The sequence below is a fragment of the Lathyrus oleraceus genome, chromosome 3 (assembly GCF_024323335.1).
Source record: "Lathyrus oleraceus cultivar Zhongwan6 chromosome 3, CAAS_Psat_ZW6_1.0, whole genome shotgun sequence".
NCBI classification, from domain to species: domain Eukaryota; kingdom Viridiplantae; phylum Streptophyta; class Magnoliopsida; order Fabales; family Fabaceae; genus Lathyrus; species Lathyrus oleraceus.
In genome coordinates this window covers 189226745-189246035 of record NC_066581.1, presented here as the reverse complement: position 1 = coordinate 189246035, position 19291 = coordinate 189226745, and the positions used below count along the sequence as shown (strand labels likewise).

Below are 19291 nucleotides of genomic sequence, written 5' to 3'. Positions count from 1 at the left end.
AGGTGTGTGATTTAGGCTGGATGTTGGTCAAAACCAAGAGCAGTATCAGCTGAGCCATGGGAGTCATGTCCTCCCGGTGATACCTCACTGGAACCCCAGATGGGTTCGGCTCAACCGATTTCCCAGGTAAAAGCAGGTCGGCGGTAATGGCAGGGACATCTCGGTGAAGCCTTAGGTCGGTGTGGTATTGGTCTCTCTGGTCAGCTCCCAGCTGGAGCGGTTCCCCAAGGATTCGGTTGATAGCATCCCGGTCAAATGGAATTGCACGCCCGGCAACTCTAGAAACCCAAGTAAAGGGCTCGTCGTCGTCGGGCAGTGCGTTAGCATAAAACTCCCGCACTGTCGCAATGTCGTAATGCTCTATGGGACTTATCAACCTATCCCACTTCTTTGCGTCTATCAACCCGGCGAAAGTTCTGTAAGTGCCCTGTGGGTTGATCAGAAATCGCTTCTCTGGAAGTATCTTTCGCTTCTCCAGAGCGATGTACCGTGCAGCCTGTTTTGGACCGACAAACTTGTCGGTATCGAATTGAATAGGCACGGTCCGGGAAGTAGCTGCTCCCTTTCTTTTCTTACCAGCTCCAGACCTTGACTCCATCTGCAAAATATACAAAGAAACAACACACACCAAACAACAGATTAGCCAACAAAGCATAATTGAAAATACTGCCTTGCTCGCTGCTGCTTCGCCTAGCGAAGTGGCAGCGAACGCTCGCCCCAGGTTCGCCTAGCGAGTGCTAGCGAACCTTACGGATTTTGGGGTTTTCTGCATTTTCAAAGTTTTTTCCCCCAATACCCATACTCTAATGGTTCCCACATCAGAACCTAATGATTTCTCATGAAAATTAATCGTTCTATGCTATTGGGGATTGCCTAATTGCATGCAAAACCTAAAGTAACACTAAATCCCCAATTTGAAAACCTAAATCTCCAAAAATTGCAAACTCCAAAATACCACATGCAACCTAAATGTTCCCATACCACACTCATCTTATTTGCCATTCACATTTGGAAATTAAGAGTTCAAACAAAAAGAAAAAATGTAGTAGGGCAAACCTTAGGTACACGGATTCAGAAATGTGAAGTGAGAAGAGTTCGCAATCGACCGAAACGAACAAGTGTTGGTGATAAAGATGCAAATGAAAGAGTTTGAGAAGCCTAGCACAAATTCCTCAGCAGAGCCGTTCAGAAATTTTTTTGAAGGTTTGGGGCAAAATGGCCCTGCTGAGATTTAAATAGTGAACAGTACTGCAGCGCTCGCTGCTGCCTCGCCTAGCGAGCTGCTAGCGAGCATGCTCGCTACTGTCTCGCCTAGCGAGCTGCAAGCGAGCATGACAGCAAGTGCATTGGCAAATGCAGCACTTGCAAGTCATCCAGCATGGGTTTAGCACAGTGTACTCAATACAACATAAAACATAAAGCAGTAAATACTTACAATGTTGGGGTGCCTCCCAACTAGCGCTTGTTTAACGTCGGCTAAGCTCGACGGTGCGATGCTCACAGAGGAGCATCGAGCGGCTGAGCACAACTCTCGCGATCCACATGACCGCCGAGATACACTTTCAATCGTTGACCATTCACGGTCCAACTATCTTTCTCGTCCATGTCTTCAATGACAATGGCCCCGTACTCTTTTACTTCTTTCACCCGAAATGGCCCGGACCATTTTGATTTTAACTTCCCGGGAAACAACTTCAACCGGGAGTTGAACAATAGGACCAATTGTCCGGGCACAAATTCTTTGTTACGGATCTTCTTGTCGTGATACTTCTTTGCTTTTTCCTTGTACAACCAACTTGAGTGGTATGCGGCATTGCGCATCTCCTCCAACTCAAGTAGTTGTACTTTCCTTTTGTTACCGGCCAACTCATGTTCAAAATTTAAAAACTTTAGGGCCCACAAGGCCTTGTGTTCCAATTCAACCGGCAAATGGCAAGTTTTACCAAATACCACTTGAAAGGGAGTTAGGCCAATTGGAGCTTTAAAGGCCGTACGGTAGGCCCATAATGCTTCGTCCAATTTTTGGGACCACTCTTTTTTAGAATTAGACACGGTTTTTTCTAGGATTCTCTTAATCTCTCGATTAGAGACCTCCGCTTGCCCGTTAGCCTGAGGGTGGTACGGAGTTGTCACCCTATGCGATACACCATAATGTTTTAGAATTGTTTCCAAAGGTGCATTGCAAAAGTGTGACCCTCCGTCACTTATCAACACTCGGGGGGTTCCAAAACGGGAAAATATGTTTTTCTTTAAAAAATTTATCACCGTTTTGGCATCCGCCCGAGGTGAGGCAATCGCCTCAACCCACTTAGAGACATAATCAACAGCAACAAGCATGTACTCATTCCCATAAGAGGGTGGGAAAGGTCCTACGAAATCTATGCCCCAACAATCAAACACTTCCACTTCTTGGATATTTTGGAGAGGCATCTCATCTCTCTTACCTATCCCACCGCTTCTTTGGCAGCTGTCACAACTTTGCGCATGGATATGTGCGTCTTTGAAAATAGTTGGCCAATAAAATCCCGATTGAAGAATTTTAGTGGCCGTTCTAACCCCATTATAATGTCCGCCATAAGGCGAGTTGTGACAATGCCAAAGGATGCTCTGGGCTTCATCACCAGTTACGCATCTCCTTAACAGGTTATCGCTACCCAACTTAAACAAGTATGGGTCATCCCAAACATAATACTTCGCATCCGAAAGGAACTTCCTCTTTTGGTTCGAAGTTAGGTCGGCAGGCACAAAACCACTAGCCTTGTGGTTTGCAAAGTCTGCAAACCACGGCCTAACTTGAACCTTAAACAGTTTTTCATCAGGAAATTCTTCCCGGATTTCCTTTTCAGATGCGGTAACCTCGACATTCACTAAGCGGGATAAATGATCCGCTACCAAGTTTTCCGACCCCTTCTTGTCTTTGATTTCGACATCGAATTCTTGTAACAAGAGGATCCAACGGATGAGCCTTTGCTTCGAATCCGGCTTGGTTAGCAGATACTTAATCGCCGCGTGGTCGGTATACACAACGACTTTAGACCCTATAAGATAAGACCTAAACTTTTCTAGCGCATACACTATTGCGAGTAGTTCTTTTTCCGTTGTGGCATAATTTATTTGAGCCTCGTTAAGAACCTTACTCGCATAATGTATCGCATGAAAAGTTTTGTCTTTTCTTTGGCCAAGTACCGCTCCAACAGCATAGTCACTCGCGTCACACATTAGTTCAAAATTTTCATTCCAATCGGGAGCGACTATTATTGGAGCGGTAACCAATTTTTCTTTTAAAACCTCAAAAGCTTGCAAACAATCTTTGGTGAAGAGAAATACCTGGTCTTTGGCGAGCAAATTGCTCAAAGGTTTAGCCACCTTTGAGAAGTCCTTGATGAAGCGCCGGTAGAACCCCGCGTGCCCCAAAAAGCTACGGATGCCCTTCACATTCACCGGAGGGGGTAATTTTTCAATTACTTCAACCTTAGCTCTATCCACTTCAAGCCCCCTTTTAGAGACTTTGTGGCCTAGCACGATCCCCTCGGTCACCATGAAGTGACACTTTTCCCAATTTAGCACCAAATTGGTCTTCACACACCTTTCCAACACCGTCTTCAAATTTGCCAAGCATAGACTAAACGTCCCACCAAATACCGAGAAGTCATCCATGAAGACTTCCATTGTTTTCTCTATCAGATCGGCAAAAATGGCTTGGACACATCGTTGGAAGGTCGCCGGTGCATTGCACAGCCCAAAGGGTATTTTTCTGTATGCGAACACTCCAAACGGACACGTGAAAGCCGTCTTCTCATGATCAACCGGGTCAACCGCAATTTGGTTGTACCCGGAGTAGCCGTCCAAAAAACAATAGTATTGTTGGCCCGATAGTCTTTCAAGCATTTGATCCATAAATGGGAGTGGGAAATGGTCCTTACGAGTCGCGGTATTCAACCGTCTATAATCTATACACATTCTCCACCCCGTGGCAACTTTAGTCGGGATCAATTCGTCTTTGTCATTTCGGATTACGGTCATTCCACCCTTCTTCGGAACCACGTGCACAGGACTAACCCACGGACTATCCGAGATCGGGTAAATCATTCCCGCATCCAATAGCTTCACCATTTCCTTTCTTACAACCTCCTTCATCGTAGGATTTAAGCGGCGTTGTGGTTGAGCCACCGGCTTAAAATCTTCCTCCATCAAAATCTTGTGCATACAATAGGATGGACTAATTCCTTTTAGATCGGAAAGAGTCCAACCCATAGCTTCTTGATTGGTTTTTAGCACAATGATTAGACGGGCTTCTTCTTCTTTTGTCAAGAGGTTGCTTATGATGACCGGCTTTGCCTCGGTCTCATCTAGAAACACATATTTCAAAGTCGAAGGTAACTCTTTTAATTCAATTGGCGCTTTCTCGTCAATGACCTCCTTCTTCAAGTTTTCTTCCTCTACTTCCCACGGTTGTAGGTCTTCCAAACTATCAAGTTCCTTTAAGCATTCCTCAAGAGCTAGCTCCTCTTCAACAGTGAAAACCTCCAATGAGTCGTCAAGAGCTAACTCCATAGGAGATATCTCATGAATATGCTTTGAAACCTCTATAATAGCGTCTTCGATCACATCGATGCGAAAGCTATCATTTCTATCCTTGGAATGCTTCATCGCCTCGAATAGATCAAATGTGACTTCCTCATTTTGAACTCGCACCTTCATTAAATCGTCATCAACATCTATCATCATTCTTGCGGTCTTCATGAATGGTCGGCCCAATATGAGCGGAGCATCATCATCTTCCTCCATATCAATTACAATAAAATCCACCGGGAAAAAGAATTTGTCGACCTTCACCAACACATCTTGGGCTACGCCATGAGGATGGGTCGTCGACTTATCCGCCAATTGCAATGTCATTCGGATGGACTTAATCTCAATGTTGCCATGCCTCTTGATAATTGACAAAGGTATAAGATTAATGCTCGACCCCAAGTCAATAAGTCCCTTCCCGACATAAACGTCACCAATTTTAACCGGCAATGTAACTCTTCCCGGATCAACCTCTTTCTTAGGAAGCGTCCTTTGAATAATGGCACTACAGCTCGCATCAAGGACGATGGTCTCCGGTTCCGTATACCTCCGCTTTTTGGTTAGTATGTCCTTCATGAATTTGGCATACTTTGGCATTTGTTCCAAGGCTTCAGCAAACGGAATGTTGATTTGCAACTGTTTAAAAATATCCATGAACCGGGCGTAATGCCGTTCATTCTCCCTTTTGGAAGGAGCATGAGGATAAGGAAGATTTTGGACCGGAGTAGCGCTCACTACCTCCTTTCCCTTTGCAATTCTAGCACTTTTCCATCTAGGCTTCTTCACTACCTCCCTTATTACCTCATCACTTTTATTTTCCTCAATCTCCACACCTTTTTCTTTTTCAACTTCACCATTATTTTTATTCTTTTCAACTACTTCCTCATCACTCCACACTCCTATTTCACCATCAACATTTTCCTCCACTATTTCCTCCTCAATTTCTTTCTCTTTCTCTCTTTGTTCACTCTCAACTCTTTTTTCATTCTCACTACCCAACTCCCTCCCACTTCTCGTCATAATCGCCTTACAATGCTCCTTAGGATTTGTTTGCGTATTAGCCGAAAAAGAAGGACCGGTTTGTTGTTCAGCGAGTTGCTTGGCAAGTTGCCCAACTTGAGTTTCAAGATTTTTTATGGCCGCGTCATTACTCTTTTGATTGGCCATTGACATTTGCATGAATTGCGTCAATGTCTCTTCCAATTTAGAATTGACTACCGGCGGTTGTTGAGATTGATACGGATTTTGGGGAGGGTTTTGACGGCTAGAAGAACCACCCCCATAACCTTGGTTATGATAATAGTTGCTTCTAGGTTGGAACCCTTGGTTCCCTTGGAATTGTTGTTGTTGTTGTTGTTGTTGTTGAGGGTGCGGTTGATAAGGTTGTTGTTGTCTCGGTTGATAGTCCCGTTGATTGGCCATGTAGTTTACTTCGTCAAAACCGGGAGGTGGACAAAATCCGGTGTCATGTTCACCTTTACAAAGTTCACAACAAGCTATTTGTTTAGCTTTTGACGGTTCTCTTAACTCTTTGATTTGTTGCGTTAAGAGTTCCACTTGTTGTGAGATGAGCTTGTTTTGGGCAAGGATGGCATCATTCGTCCCTAACTCAAGCACTCCCGCCTTCTTCAAAGAATTTCCACGACTTTGACTCTGAAGATCATTCAAAGCCATTCGATTGATAATGTTGGTGGCTTCTTTGGAACTTTTTGACATCAACGAGCCACCCGAGGTGGCATCCAACAACGTTTTGCAGTTTGGTTGAAGTCCATTTCTGAAGATATGGATTTGAGTTAATTCATCAAATCCATGCCCTTTACATTTCCTAAGCACGGACTTGAATCTCTCCCACGCTTCATTCAAAGATTCACTGGTTCCTTGAGAAAACACCGAGATGGCCATCTTTGATTCCATGAATCGGTTATGGGAGAAAAATCTTTCAATGAATTTCTCTTCTAACACGTTCCAGTCTGTCATTACGGCTGGTGTTTGATCGAGATACCAATCCTTTGCTTTACCGAGCAAAGCGTGGGGAAATAATCGTCTGAACAACGGAAGCTCCTAAGCCTGATCCACTCCGGCAGCCAATGCTATCTCATAAAATTTTGTGAGAAAAGCAAATGGGTCTTCATGGTCCATTCCGGTGAATGGACTCCCATATAATAAATTCAGAGTTCCCGTCTTCATCTCAGCTTGCCTTCCTGTGTGGTTGGCAAACTGAGCGGTGTTCCTTGGACTATTGATACATGGAGTAGAAATAGGTGGTGGTGGTTGTGGCTCCATGTTTGGTATGAATGGGTGTGGATTTGTGGTTGAAGAACTTTCTCCTTGCTCTTGGCGTTGTCTAGCCTGTTGCCTCCTACGTCTCGTTTTGCTATTGAGCCTCCTTGCGGTTCTCTCGATCTCAGGATCAAAAAGAAGTTCGTCCACAGGGATTTGCCCTCGCATAAAACGTAAGCTGCACACTAAACCAAACAAATTACAAGCACAAGTCAAAAATTCACAAGCTAAAACTTAAACAACCATTGCGATGCTCGCAATATCAATTTACAATCCCCGGCAACGGCGCCATTTTGTTGAGATGTATATTTCGTGTCGGGTTTTTGTTATCGTATCCACAGGGATTGTAAGATATCACCGCCGTTCGATGGTTGTATTAATCTTAGCTCAATGTAACAATAGGGTTTTGGTTTTAATCAAGTTATCTTGCATAAAAAGTAATAAATTGCGGTAAAAGTTATGGTTTGATTAAATGAGAAATATTGTCAAAGTTAGGTTTCAATGATCACTTTGCATGTATTTGCTCGGTCAACAATCTTATAAACTCCTTTAGATGATAAATCATTTCACAAAGTCCTCTCAATATGTTTCTCTCGAACACATATTGTGAGTTTTGCCATTTTGATCCATTGTTTCTCTCGAACACAATCTATCAAAATGACAACTTTTTGGTTCAACCTTATGGTGAACAAAATCATTCGTTACTATCTCTAGCTAACAAACAAGTTTGGATGAAAACCTAGGTCAAGAGTCGGTAAACATCTCTCGATCATAAACCAACACAAAGAGTTTTAAATAGAAACAAAGTTTTCATCATATATTTACCGTTAAAGAGTTTACATATGAGGATCCTTACATTTACACACAAAGCTAGTAATCACCTACATCTAACCTTGACAAATGGATGACTTAGCTACTCATTTTCATGGTAGCTTGGTCGGCAAGTAAGGAAAGAAGGTTGATCAACATCCAAGTCGGATAATCGAAGTTGGATGGGAATCCACCTTCTTTTTGTAGAAGATGGTTCTAAGATGAAGAGGAATGGAAACTAGGGCATAAAAAATCCCAAGAACAATGCTGCAAAAATATCTAGAAGAAAGTACAAAAGTGGAAAAAGTTGGTAAAAATGAGGTATGGTGCTCAAAAGTGGCACCTGCTACTTATAGACCACTGCTGGGCAGTCATGTTCGCTAGGCGAGCAGAATGGCTCGCCTAGCGAGGGTCTAAAATGGGCACAAAAGGCCCCTGCGCCCAGAGAAAACAGGGCCTACTGAACTGTCATGTTCGCCTAGCGAACATACCTTCGCCTAGCGAAGGACACGCTTCAACCTTCGCCCCAGCGAGGTTGAGAGGTTTTGCTACTGGAATGCTCGCTGGGGACTCGCTAGAGCTTCGCCTAGCGAGTGAGTGCTGGCTGCGTTTTTCACCAAAACAGAATGAACTCGCTACCACCTTCGCCTTCAGCTCGCCTAGCGAATTAATTTGACAATTTACTGGAGTTGTTCGCCTGGAACTCGCCTAGCGAACCAATGCTTCGCCACAGCCTCGCCTAGCGAGCAGGCTGATGAAATGCATGTATTCTTTGGTTCCTTTGCCAATTTTCTTGTGTCTTTATTTTCAATTAGTTCATGTCTTTCCTGCACAATAACACACAAATCAAAGGCACCAAGCTTGTTTATCAATGTAATGCATTCCATGTAAAACAAATGTGGTTTTGACAGTAAGAGCAAGGAAAAAGAGTGAAAGATGCCCACATATGATAGCTCAAATAAGCACTTTTGGGCATCTAACATAACCCAAGATTTACCAATATGATCCACCGTCTCACGCTACTCATTTGCAAGAAACCACCGTTCTTAAAAGCTTTCACTCAATCGGATCCAAATTGAGTAATCTTGACCAAAACCTTCAAATCCCTAATCAATCTTAAAGGAAAACTCCAACTCGGTTTTCTTATTTGAAATCCTCAAAGATCTCAACCCAATTTACAATTCACTAATCATAAATTAGACGTTATTAACCCTAATTCTAGATGGCACCCAACCAAAAAATGATCATGTGTGGTTTGTTTGTACGTATACATAGAATGAAGGTTGAAGATGATGAGATGCTTTAAAATCCTGGTTTCGTAGAGGTTTTATTCTCTAGAAATCTTACTAGAAATGATGCATGTATGAAGTATTTATATGCATGCATGTTTAGAGGCAAAAGGAATGCAAACAATTTGAAAAAATTATGAATTTTTAGAAAATTTTGTTGCATGAGTCGACCTGTGAAAGCCATTAGCCGACATGTTCGACGCATGCGCCAACCTATAAAGGCAACACATCTAACAGAGCCTATAAGCTTTAATAATGCATTATATGAGTCAACCTATAAAACGGATGTGTTGACACATAGAAAACAAATTTCTTCTATTTGTCGACCTGAAATATATGTGTCGACCTGTAGGTTAATTTTTCACAAAAAATGTTTTTGATGCAGTTTTTATGCATGAAACCTTTTCCAACTTGTTTCCAAATGCTCGTATGCTTCCTAATGATAAGATGCACATTGAGAATCAGAGGATATCATCCAATATACATTAAAACTAAAGTATCCTAGTTTTGACATCATGCAAAATACATCTAATGGAAAGTTGCACTCACATACTCCCCTTTTTTTATGATGGAAAAACTTGAGACGTTGCGTATCGTATTTTCATGAAGGCTCCCCCTGAATGTACGCACCCCAACTTCATTTGACAACATCAAAAATAAACAAAGCAATCCATGGGAATTATCTTAAATCACGCATAAACAAATATAACACATATAGCTTTGGAGGTCTCACAATGGGAAACATGATAAAATTAGTTTCCTCATGGGCAACTTCTAATGCGTCTCACATAGCTTTGGAGGTCTCACAATGGGAAATATGATAAAATTAATCAACACCGAGTACGAATATGAGAATGTTTTGTGCTTTCCAATCATATGACCATAATTTCTTATCATTATCATTTCATTGATTTTCCGATTTTGGTACAACGACGCCTTCACCAGTGGTCATTATAATTTCATTAGGACCATTGATGATGATGTACCATACACCATTATCAACCAAGTTGATATGGATATGCATACAAGCTTTCCCATAGCCATAATTTTCGCTGGTGAAAATTGGTGCTCTATTGTATGCCCTTTTAGGTTCGGTAGTCATTATCTAATAAGCAAATATTAAGCACAGAATCAACCAGAGCTCGTGATACCACTTGTTAGACGATATGCTTAGATCTAGAGGGGGAATAGATCACTAGTTAAAAACTTTGACAAAAAATATTTTGAAAAATTTATGGCGTGCGAAAGCAAGCGGAAGTATCCCGGATCAAAATAGTCTAACCGAATCCACTATCAAAAAGCTCGGATATGTGTAATTTTAATCACGGTATGATAATGAATCACAAATTTACCAAACATAATTAATCACATCCAGTTGAATGCAAAGCAACAAGGATAGTCTACTTTCAATGGTAATTCATACAAAAAATCTATTGAGATAATTTGTCGAATACCTAGTGTGTAATCGATATTGTTTAGAATTTTATGTCGTATTGTTGATCTTAAAACCCAATCAAAACATAAGGAATTATGATCAACTCAACAACACCAATTTCAAAATGTAATAAAAAATATTATCGAAACAAATTGATCGCACGATCGATGAAATCAACAATTTGCAAATGGAAAATAAAAGAGAGAGAGAGAGAGAGAGAGAGAGAGAGTACACAAGGATTTGTTAGGCAATTCCCTAATCGACCTCGCTATGGGTACGTCTGCCCTCAATTCAAACTCGAATTGAGATAATGAAATTAACCTTACTTCGCAACAAGGGTATACAAGAGAAATGTAGCAATCCAACCCTATAAATCATAAGTTTGATGTTGATTCTGACACTTTCTCTTCCCTTGATCAAACTTGATCAAGTAACCCAACAATTCTAATTTGATTCACCGTCTCACGCTAGTCCTTTGCAAGAAACCCCTTATTTTTCAAAGCTTTCACTCAATTGAATCCAAATTGCACAATTGTTGTAACCCGAGATTTACCAATATGATCCCTCGTCTCACGCTACTCCTTTGCAAGAAACCACCGTTCTTCAAAGTTTTCACTCGATCGGATCAAAATTTAGTAATCTTGTCCAAAACCTTCAAATCCTTAACCGATTTTGAAGGAAAACCCCATTTCGGTTTTCTTATTTGAAACCCGCGAAGATCTCAATCCAATTTACAATTCACCAATCCTAAATTGGACGTTATCAACCTTAATTCTATATGAGACCCAACCAAAAAATGATTATGTGTAGTTTGTTTGTGTGTATACATAGAATGAAGGTTGAAGATGATGAGATGCTTTGAAATCCTAGATTCGTATAGGTTTTACTCTCTAGAAACCTTACTAGAAATGATGCATGCATGTTTGGAGGCAAAAAGAATGCAAAAGATTTGAAAAAATTATGAATTTTTGAAAAAATTGTGAATTTTTGAAAAATTTCATTTCGTGAGCCAACCTGTGAAAGCCATTAGCCGACCTGTTTGACGCATGTGCCGGCCTGTATAGGTCATGCATCGACATGTAAATGTCATGTGCCGACATGTAGAGGCGACACATCTAACATAGCCTACATGCTTTAATAATGAAGTATATGAGTCGACCTATGAAACGGATGTGTCGCCACATAGAAAAAAATTCTATATGTCGACCTGAAATATGTATGAGTCAACCTATAAGTTAATTTTTTACAAAAATTATTTTTGATGCATGAAACTTTTTCCAACTTATTTCCAAATGCTTTTATGCTTCATAATGCCAAGATGCACATTGGAAATCAGAGGATATCGTCCAATATACATTAACGCTAAAGTATCCTAATTTTGACATCATACAAAATACATCTAACGAAAAGTTGCAGTCACAAGCATTGAATCATCGACGTGCTGAGTTTGATAAAGAGAATATGACGTTGAAACAATACTTAGTTAAATATGAGGACATAAGGTTACGTGTGTGACGAGAGTAGTGTTCGATCATTGATGTCGAGTTCGACATATTAACCATGGTTTTTGACTTAGCATTTTCCCCAAATTACAAGAATGTTTCTCCTTATAACTCGACAAGTTGAGCCATCAATCGTGATTGTTGAGACAAGGTAAAAGGATCAAATTGAATAAAAAAAAATTATCTTATCCAGTCGTCGAAGGCATGTGGGAATAAGCTAAAAGACTAGAAATTACTCAAAGGATTATGTGTCGAACGCTGAAAATATATCTATTATAGGCGGTTATTTATGTATTTAGTATATATAATGATTCTTGCGTTAGGAATCAGGCGGCAATATCATTACAAAATTCCTATAGAACTCGAAGTATCCAAGTTAAAGCGAGAAAGGAGACTTGAAGGAATATGTATCATTATGTACACCAACTTTCATCTATTTAATTGAAATAATAATTACCCTTTTTTTTACTATGTTTTAGTTTTTATTACTTTTACCCAATTTATTTTATACAGTGGATTGCGACATAATTAAAACCTTTAATTTTCTTGATATTTTATTAAACACTTAGCTCTAATTTGATTCTGCAAGTAATTATTAAAAATTAAGTGATTGTTTAAAAAAAACATTTATATTCACCCTTTTAGTGTTATAAAAATACATTAATTTTGTTTGGACCTTTAAACTTGAAAATATCTTTCCAATTGCGTGTGACCCAAGTATCATACGATTTTCTAATGTTTTCTATAGAATGATAATATAGAGATTTGACTGTATATTTGTTGTCCCAGGATTGGTTCGTCAGCCGTAGAGATGTTTTAAACTAGTAATCTCTTCATCCCATGAAGATGAGTTATCTAGTTGATTATTTTACATAGATTAAGAAAAATGAATAAATAAATATGAGAAAATGATAATTTTGCTAAACTATTTTTATCATTGAGAATAATGAAAAAATAATATTAATTAGAAGATAAAATTATAAAAAGTACATAGAAATTAAAATAGATCATTCATTTTGGGTCACTCTTTCAGGTGAGTACTTTTTTCCCCATATCTCTAGATTTAAAAAGTGTTTGGATCTCATATGATTGTGATGGTCGATCATATTTTCTGCTCATGTTGTTATTATAGTTCTTGCGAATTCAGAGTCGGATGTTTTCAACCACGGTTGGTGTCACACATTACTCAATCTACCATCTACAACATTCCATCTAAGTCCTTCGTTAATCGTAGCTTGAAAAGTGTGGATACTATGCCAAACAAAACTTGAATTATGCCCTAAACAAGCTTCCAAGAACCCCTTTGTCCGGTAATATTTAGCTTCGAAGACTCTAGAAATAATAGTATCTAGATTGGGACCCTAAATTGCAAGTGTTGAACAATTTGTGACCCAAATTTACTAAATAGCTAGTTCATCCTCCCCAACTTTGGGTTAAGATGTTTACAAGTTGGATTTCCTCTCTTGAGGGCTGTTTAGGAGCATTGTACAAGGTGCAGTGGGATAAAGGTCAACAGGAAATTTAATGATAATCATCCTAAGGCATGGAGCTTTTGATCAGTCATCAGATTTGGCCATTAAGAATGGAACTTCAGCTAGTCAATCTAATGGTGTCAAATTTTTTTGGAAAATTTAGCTTTTGTTACCGTATCTATGAATGACTATGATAATCTACCACTACCTCAATTTCAATCTGATTACATTTTTAGATACAAGGAGCTTAGTGTCTTTTTACAACAATAAAAAGTATCTTGTAATTGAAAGATTAGTTCTTCATTAGGCATGATTGTGTATTATTTCAAGAGGTTATTCAACATTAATTTGGGAAAGGTTTTTCAATACTTTATGAAACTGCTGTTAGGGGGGAAAAAAGCATTCTACATAATTTGTGCCTTTTGTGGTTAAACTTACTTTGTAAGTTATTTTCAAAGCATACTGTTATAAACAATTGTGAATTCAACTATCAAATACAGAAGCAAACAGACAAAAAATACAGCTCACGATTCAATCTTCAATTTGCATCCTTATTGTTCCACGAAACACAGAAAATCGCATACTTCTTAGGCGTTAATGGCTGCCTGTAATTGTTCAAGGCTTTTACCTTTGGTTTCTGGAACTGCTACAACTATAAACAATATAGCTAGTGCATTGATTGCAGCATAAAGAATGAAAGTACCTGAAAATCATAATTACAAAATGTTCTATAATAATGCTTATTATCATTACTCCTTTAAATGAAATAAAGCTGAAAACAATGTATTTACCATAGGAGCTCCAACTCATGAGAAAGTTGAAAGTATAGGAGCATAACCATGCGCCAAACCAGTTCACCAATGTGGCTATGCTTCCCGCCTGTCCTTTAATATTCACAGGAAATATCTGCAACACAAGGTAATAATAATATTTCAGCAAAACTTGTGCCATCTTTTTGCCAAGTAAAATCATACTGATTCGGATATAGAAGACATGTTTTATAATTGACGAATTCGAAGGGATCGGGACGTACCTCAGACATCACAACCCATGGAACTGCTCCCATTCCTATTGCAAACGATCCTATGTAGACCTAATATTATAGAAAGATTAAATATCACACGGAGAATGAGTTCATATTTTTGAGATGCATAGAAAAAACATCAGTAGAGAAAGAGTAGCAGCCATACCAGTAAACCGGCTAGGGCAAGAGCTGGAACTGCTCCCACACCCAAATCATGAGCCTATATCAATTTTACATAAATATCCGGATTAAAGACTTGAAGCTGTAATATTTTTAGTTGAGATGTACCTTTAGATAGAATGCAACTGCGGTAAATATACTTCCTGTAACCAGTCCTGATCCAGATACCTAATTGAAACAAACAAATAACAATAACAATGTCATACATGAAGAGGATAAGCAAACGGAAGGTTGAAGATAAGTTATTTCGCGCGTTAAAATTACCAATAGTAGCGGCTTCCTGCCTGCTTTATCTATGAGGGCTGCTCCAACACCTGTGATCACAATCTGCAAAATCAAAAAACATAATTGAGTTGGTTTGAATTTGAAGGGTGAAAAAAATAGACTTTTCATGAATTATTCGATAAGTTAGAAATAAGAACCTGAAGGATAGCAAAAAGTATAGTACCGGTCACGGAAGGAAATCCTACAACGAAATTAAAGTACACAAATACACCGGAACAAAATAAAAATCTGACTTCTTCATGAAGTTAAGTTTTAAAACATGATTTCATTGGGAGTTATAGGTTGTATGCAAATGTCAGACTTTGAATGAAGAGTTGCGATTAGAGAAGTAAGTATTAGAACCTGCTAGGTCAAAAATACTGCTAGCATAAAAACCAACTCCATTGATTCCACCAAATTGCTGGCAGACCATAAGCCCTACTCCAATCTGGTCATACATCAAAATTAGTTATCTATACGCCTTAATACAACAATAACATGAGAAGGTGGAAAATAAACTATCATTTTCCACACACACCCTTGGAGAAACTGAACTGATATCAATAGTGGAACTATAGTTACCTACCGTGAGTGAGCGTAAATATCTTTTTTGAAACAAATCCAGCACTTTCGGTTTTGCGAGCTGTTCTAAACTAGTTATATAATCCTGTGTGGCAGTAACAAATACACCAGCATAAAATTGCATTATACTTGGAATGCTTTTTGTCTTTAATATTGTGCATGACAGGAAAGTCACAGAAATATATCAACAACATGAACACACAGTAACCTGAATTTCCTTTGCTTCTTGAGATATATCAGCATCTTTACCGTGAAGTATTTGCAATGCCGCCACAAAATCTTTTGTGAGTCCTCTCTTTGCCTGCAGTCATTAATTGGTCGGTACTTGGCACTCCTCATGATGTGCTAATCACTTTATATGGAAATTTGTTACTTACCAGCCATCTAGGGGACTCTGGAATGAAGAATAGACCCAAAAGCAACACAGCAGTGGGAATAAGGCCTGCAATTGCAAACACTTGTTTAGTATTGAAAAGTTTCAGTTAATGTATAATGTTCTAAGTTTATTACTGACCGATTATAGATAAAGCCCTCCATGAAAGTATTGTTCCAAATATGAATGCCGTGGATCCCCCAATAACAATCATGAACTACAAAAGAATATCAAAAACAGGCATATACGTCAGTGCTACCTTCATTGCAAATACTTGACCTTGAAGTTACAATATGTAGCAAAACTATGCCTGATTTAAGGTAGTCAAGACTCCTCGGCGTTCTTTTGGCGCAATTTCTGCTATGAAGACAGGAACCTTATATATGTATAATACATCAAATATACTGTCACTTTAATAACTTGAACATATGCAAGTGTTTTAAAATGGATATTTGAGAAATATGACTAACCACATAAGAAAAAACTCCCATTCCATATCCTGTTGCTAGTCTCCCAATATCCAAAGGAATTGGACCCTAAATATATGAGAAAAATTCAGTTAATCTTTGGAGAACAATTATGACAACAACAAAAATCACATAGGTTTTGTAGTAAGAACCTTAGAAAAATAAATGACAAGCCATCCTGCAATACAGAAAGCACTTGATACTCTCATTGCCTGCATATATATTCCAAAGCCAACTTTTTATGAATACTCCAATTAATTTGGAACTTAATTCATCATTTTAGTGATATTACCCCCTTTCGTCCAACTAAATCAGCAATAGGACCACTTGTTATTGCGCCAATCATCGCACCAAAAGTCAAGATGGAGCCAAACAAGGAGTACTGCATACATTCAATCAGCAAAAACCAAAGAAAACAACATCAAATCCACCACAGGAATCAAATCCACTAAGTAGAAGTTATACAAACTTTTTTAGTACACAGTAATCACGAGTTTGCGTCTAAAAAAATGTGCAGACAATGTTTATTTAAAACAGTTTTAGAACATTCATAATCATTTTCAGTCCATTTCCTATGTTTTCATTAATCTAAGGATAATGAAGTAAAATCAAATTTTGAATAATTTCTGACTAACCTCTGCCAAAGATAGACTAAGATCCTTCCTGATAGCATCTTGAGTTGGAGATGAATATCCAACCTGTAAAATAAAACAAAAATAACAATTATTCTATAAAACTCTTAGTCAACTAAATTATAGCAAGCATCTTGAAGCTATATAAAAAAGTGCTTATCTTTGCTGATTTTCAGATTTATAGTAAAACATAGAAGTGGTGAGAGAAGTAAAGACTTACACAAACACCAAATTCAAAAGAACCACAGACAGCAATGAATGTGGTGAAGTAAACCATCCATGGATGATGATAATCTTTGGTTTCATTGACAAGTTGCTTATTCTTTTCCCCTATCAATGGTTCTCTTACTCCTTTGTGTTTACCACCCTCAACATCCCCTTTGATTTCCATCTTCATTAGTTCCTTGGGGGTAATGATGACTATGATAGTGACTGGAAAAAAAACCAAATGACTTGAATGCAATGAAGCATATTCTAATTTTGCAATGGAATAGAAGGAATGCAATTTATTTATGGTTAATTACTTCGCAAATCTCTTAATTATAAAAAATAAAAATAAAATATAGTATATATATTAAAAAGGTTTATAATTAAATGTCTAAAATTGTTAATAATCTAAATGTATATCGTTGAGCTAAAATATATTTAATAAGATACTTAAATTTATTTCTCCTTATTATTGTTATTATGGGAATTAAAACCAAAATAAAAGACACATTTATATAAAAGAAAAATATATACTAATTTGAGAATGTTTACGATAATAAAATTAAAATAGAATTTAGTATAATTATCAAAATTAATATGAATAATAATTTAATTAAAAATAAATTTGATATAGTCTTTGGTGATATTTTAATTTATAAATTTAACAAATAAATTATACAACTTGCATTCTGGCAACTTAATGATTAAAAAGATATTGGGTCAAATAAAATATTTTTTAAAATAGTCTCTCTTTAATTTATTTTAAAGACTAGGCTTAAGAATGGTAAAGGTATTACAACTTGCACTATAAAAACTCAAGAGTCGTCTAATTAATTGTTTAAAATGATAAACTATGTTACGAATCCATTGACAATCATAATGTTAATTGTAATTATGTTATTTTCTCAGCCATAATGAGCATTGTCGCCACTAGTGCCACCTATCTCGACCACCTTCCAGCGAGATACATATACCACCAAAAATGCCTCCTCCAGATCGGTCGGTCCCAAAAGCTCGCCGCCACTAGTTGATCTCGACGACCTTCCGGTGAGATACCTATACCGTCAAAAATGCCTCCTTTAGATCGGTCAGTCCCCAAAAGCTCGATGTCACTCGCCTTCACACACGTCGCATGTCTTACGATGTGCGGATCAAAGCATCCATCAGTTGTTTTCTTCGTTGTTTCCATCGCCAACGTCGCCTTCCCACCCTCGTTCCAAATATGTACTCAGATTTTCTTTTCCAACCATCAACTCTCATGGGAGACACTAATTCAGTCACAGTTACCAAAGTTCTGATTATCTTATGCGAGAAACTAACTGGGATATCCAACTACAACATATGGGTTGGTGCTGTCAAAATGTGGTTTCAAGATCAATGATTTGAAGATCATTTAACCACACAATCATATTATATTTCATCCACCAAACTCGATCAGTGGAAACAAATTGATGCCTCTCTATGTGTTATGGTTTTCCATAGAAACTAATCTCCAAGCACGGTATCAAGCCTATACCACTTGCTATGAGGTTTGGAAAAAGGCTAAGAAAGTCTTCTCCAACGATGTTCATTGTCTTTACAGTATCATCCTTAAAGTCAACTCTTTGAAATTGAAGAATATGGATATGAAAGCTTATTTGAGTAAGCTTATTGATGTGTTGAAGGAAAACTTCACAACCCTAACGCCTTTCACAAAAGATGCAATAACTCATGTTGAACATCGTAGTAATTTTTTCATGATCATGGCACTTGTCGGACTACCACCAGAACTTGATTTCGTTCATAACAAGATCCATTGTTCCTAACTATGAAGCAGTTATTGAACAACTATTGCACTTGGTTACATCTCATACTTTTAGACTAGTCTCTACTCCATCTCCCATTGAATAATATGTTCTTGCTTCCCACTATCATGGTCGTGATGGACGAAACGCGCGACAGCCAACACCATGTTATTCGTTGTAACTATTGCAATTGTTACAGCCACATTGAATTTGAATGTCGTACAAAGGCAAAAGAATAACAACGACAACCACATGTTATTGTTGTTGCTCAATCGACTATTATAGTAGATGTTATTATTATTGTAGTTGATTATAATGAATTCCTTCGGTTCAAATCAGCTCAACAACCATCATCTTTTGTTGTTGTTGCTCGGTTCGGTAATCTTTTAGCCTTTGTCTTTACATCCTCTCTTGGTCC

At 38.2% G+C, this 19291-nt stretch overlaps 1 protein-coding gene across 2 annotated transcripts; it reads right to left on the bottom strand.

Annotated features, from left to right (window-relative positions):
- Nucleotides 1–13707: 13707 nt before the first annotated feature.
- LOC127126186 (sugar transporter ERD6-like 7) lies at nucleotides 13708–17380 on the bottom strand. 2 transcript variants are annotated; one of them, XM_051055070.1, is made up of 18 exons: nucleotides 17103–17379; nucleotides 16886–16948; nucleotides 16543–16632; nucleotides 16403–16462; nucleotides 16254–16319; nucleotides 16094–16159; nucleotides 15925–16000; nucleotides 15788–15852; nucleotides 15619–15711; nucleotides 15415–15495; nucleotides 15192–15276; nucleotides 14987–15030; nucleotides 14829–14891; nucleotides 14673–14732; nucleotides 14551–14604; nucleotides 14394–14453; nucleotides 14152–14266; nucleotides 13708–14063 (listed from the first exon to the last, which is right to left on the bottom strand). In XM_051055070.1, exons 1-18 carry the CDS (start codon nucleotides 17277–17279, stop codon nucleotides 13948–13950), a joined length of 1434 nt encoding a protein of 477 aa, XP_050911027.1. In that variant the 5' UTR covers nucleotides 17280–17379; the 3' UTR covers nucleotides 13708–13947. The 2 variants fall into 2 exon arrangements, with proteins under 2 accessions (XP_050911027.1, XP_050911028.1); XM_051055071.1 differs by lacking the exon at nucleotides 16094–16159 and having other exon boundaries at nucleotides 17103–17380.
- Nucleotides 17381–19291: the final 1911 nt, after the last annotated feature.

Excerpts from the sequence above, each read along its gene's own strand:
- LOC127126186 (XM_051055070.1), bottom strand. The coding sequence starts at position 17,279 with ATGAAGATGGAAATCAAAGGGGATGTTGAGGGTGGTAAACACAAAGGA. Across the intron at positions 16,633-16,885 it reads TTAGTCTATCTTTGGCAGAG|TACTCCTTGTTTGGCTCCAT; the intron begins GTTAGTCAGAAA and ends GAATGTATGCAG. Across the intron at positions 14,733-14,828 it reads GCAGGAAGCCGCTACTATTG|GTATCTGGATCAGGACTGGT; the intron begins GTAATTTTAACG and ends TGTTTCAATTAG.